Here is a 2,078-nt window from a genome sequence, read left to right on the forward strand (position 1 = left end):
GTGTGTGTGTGTGTGTGTGTGTGTGTGTGTGTGTGTGTGTGTGTGTGTGTGTGTGTGTGTGTGTGTCACCGTGCAAGTGTTAAAAGATCAGTAACACCTTTCCTCGGTGTGTTCAGCACCTCTCTCCAGCTTTGACCTTGGCAGGGAGTGTGGACAGGTCACCAAACCAACTGTCTCTGTGCCTGCATGTGTGTCAGGGCACTCGGAGCTACTTAAGCCCCACCGAGAAAAGTTTTTGGTTTAAAATGACAATATGACTGTGGGCTGTTTGTGTGACCATATTTTCAGATGCTGGCTGTGGCTATGTTGTTTTTGTGATCACTTCAATGTGTGCCAAAAAAAACTGCCTCCAGCTTGGCACTTGGACATTTTTTGGTGAGTATTTAGTGAAGTGAAAATTTTCAGAATGTCCACATTATTGATAACCTTAGTGGTCTCCAATGGGCCCTCAACAAATTTAAAACATGAAGATCAGTTTTCTTGTCATATTCCAACGCACTGCACTCGACCAGTTTGGTGGCACAAGAATTTGTTTTTCAAAACTTGAAGTACCTCTCCTGAAAAAGTTTTGCTACCTCTCTTTTTTTTTTTGTTACAGAAAATGTATCCAATCACTGAAAGAGTCCAGTAGTGGCTTTCTATGGTAAAGCTAAAAAAAAAGTCAGTCTAGAAATGAACGAAAAAGTCTTTTTGTTATGATGGTCATAACATGGTCATAACAGTGGACACAAAATACTTCTATCTCCATGTTAGTTTTAATAACGGCAACAACTACCGGGCCAGAAAAGCATGAAAAGGTAAGGTTAGTTAGTTCACCTGCCCTGAACATACATGATATGACAAAAGTTGCACCTCTTAATCTTTGAATAGGAGCTCACTGAATTGAAATGTGGTACTATAATAACATGTCACCATTACAACAAGTCAGTTTGTGAAATTTCTTCCCTCCTAGATATCGCATGATTCTACAAAGTGATATTTTCACAAAGTGGAAGCATTTAGAAACAGCTGCCACTTGGCCATGAGGTCGAAGGTCATGTAAAGTTACAGAGCAGGTTTGCCAAGTGTTGAGGTTCCATAGTGTGTAAAAGCTGATACCACTTCACTGACTCAGTAACTGCAGAGCTCCAAACCTTCTTTGGCATTAACATCAGTACAAAAACTGCACACTGGGAGCTTCGTAGCATGACTTTCCATGAGCAGCTGCTGTATGTGTAACATGTAGGTGGACCAGTACTTTTAATGTACATTTAAAACTGACCTTAAATACAATAACACTGACATCAATAATATATTCTAAATACATATAAAGAAGAAAAAAGGTAATAGTCTGCTGGTTTGGTAAGTAAGAAACATAGTAACATTCCTGAATTAAAGTGTCCTTCTGGCCATTCAGTTTTAAGCCCTCACCTGCTTTGATGTGGATGCTGGGGCTTCGAATCTTGCCCGCTTGGTTCTCAGCAGTGCAGAAGTATTCGTTGTCATGGATAATGCTGTTATAGGCGGAGGGGGAGAAAGGGTAGAGCTGGAGGGTGCCGTTGGCATGCACGTGGCGGATATGGGGCACGTCGTAAATGTCGTCTCCGGCAGCCAGGTACCAGCGCAGGACGGCATGGGGGGCGCCACCCGCGGGGCAGGGCAGGGACACCCCCACCGAGCTGGAGAAGGTCACCCGCTGCAGGGAGGCGTTCACAAAGTACAGCCGCGTAGAGACAACATCCTCACTGTTGACTGTTAGGATGAGAGAAGGGGAGACAGAGTTAAATAGCTGATATGTGTCAGATATAGAGACAACATTCACGCCCAATATAGAATGTGCACAATCAAGGACCAAGGAGACTGAATAAAGTTGCATAGCATGATAAACTGCAACGGACAGCCAGTGCATTAATAATGAAATATATAGTATATTAATTGTACTTATTCACTTTGCAACTTAAACTTTGACTTTAAAAAATTATAATTACAATTATTATGAAAAACTAAGCAGATAGATAGATAGATAGATAGATAGATAGATAGATAGATAGATAGATAGATAGATAGATAGATAGATAGATAGATAGATAGATAGATAG

The 2,078-nt window shown here is 41.3% G+C and overlaps 1 protein-coding gene across 3 annotated transcripts in view; it reads right to left on the reverse strand.

Moving 5' to 3' along the window:
- The window catches only part of LOC102293530 (Down syndrome cell adhesion molecule-like protein 1 homolog), a 97,626-nt gene that overhangs the window by 84,828 nt on the left and 10,720 nt on the right, over positions 1-2,078 (reverse strand). For all 3 annotated transcript variants that reach the window (XM_014330056.2, XM_042218077.1, XM_042218076.1), the window contains exon 2: positions 1,411-1,731. In XM_014330056.2, the coding sequence (XP_014185542.1) occupies positions 1,411-1,731 (321 nt within the window). The remainder of the gene's footprint in view (positions 1-1,410; positions 1,732-2,078) is intronic.

The sequence above is a fragment of the Haplochromis burtoni genome, unplaced genomic scaffold (assembly GCF_018398535.1).
Source record: "Haplochromis burtoni strain Fernald_Lab_line unplaced genomic scaffold, NCSU_Asbu1 Contig_15, whole genome shotgun sequence".
NCBI classification, from domain to species: Eukaryota; Metazoa; Chordata; class Actinopteri; order Cichliformes; family Cichlidae; genus Haplochromis; species Haplochromis burtoni.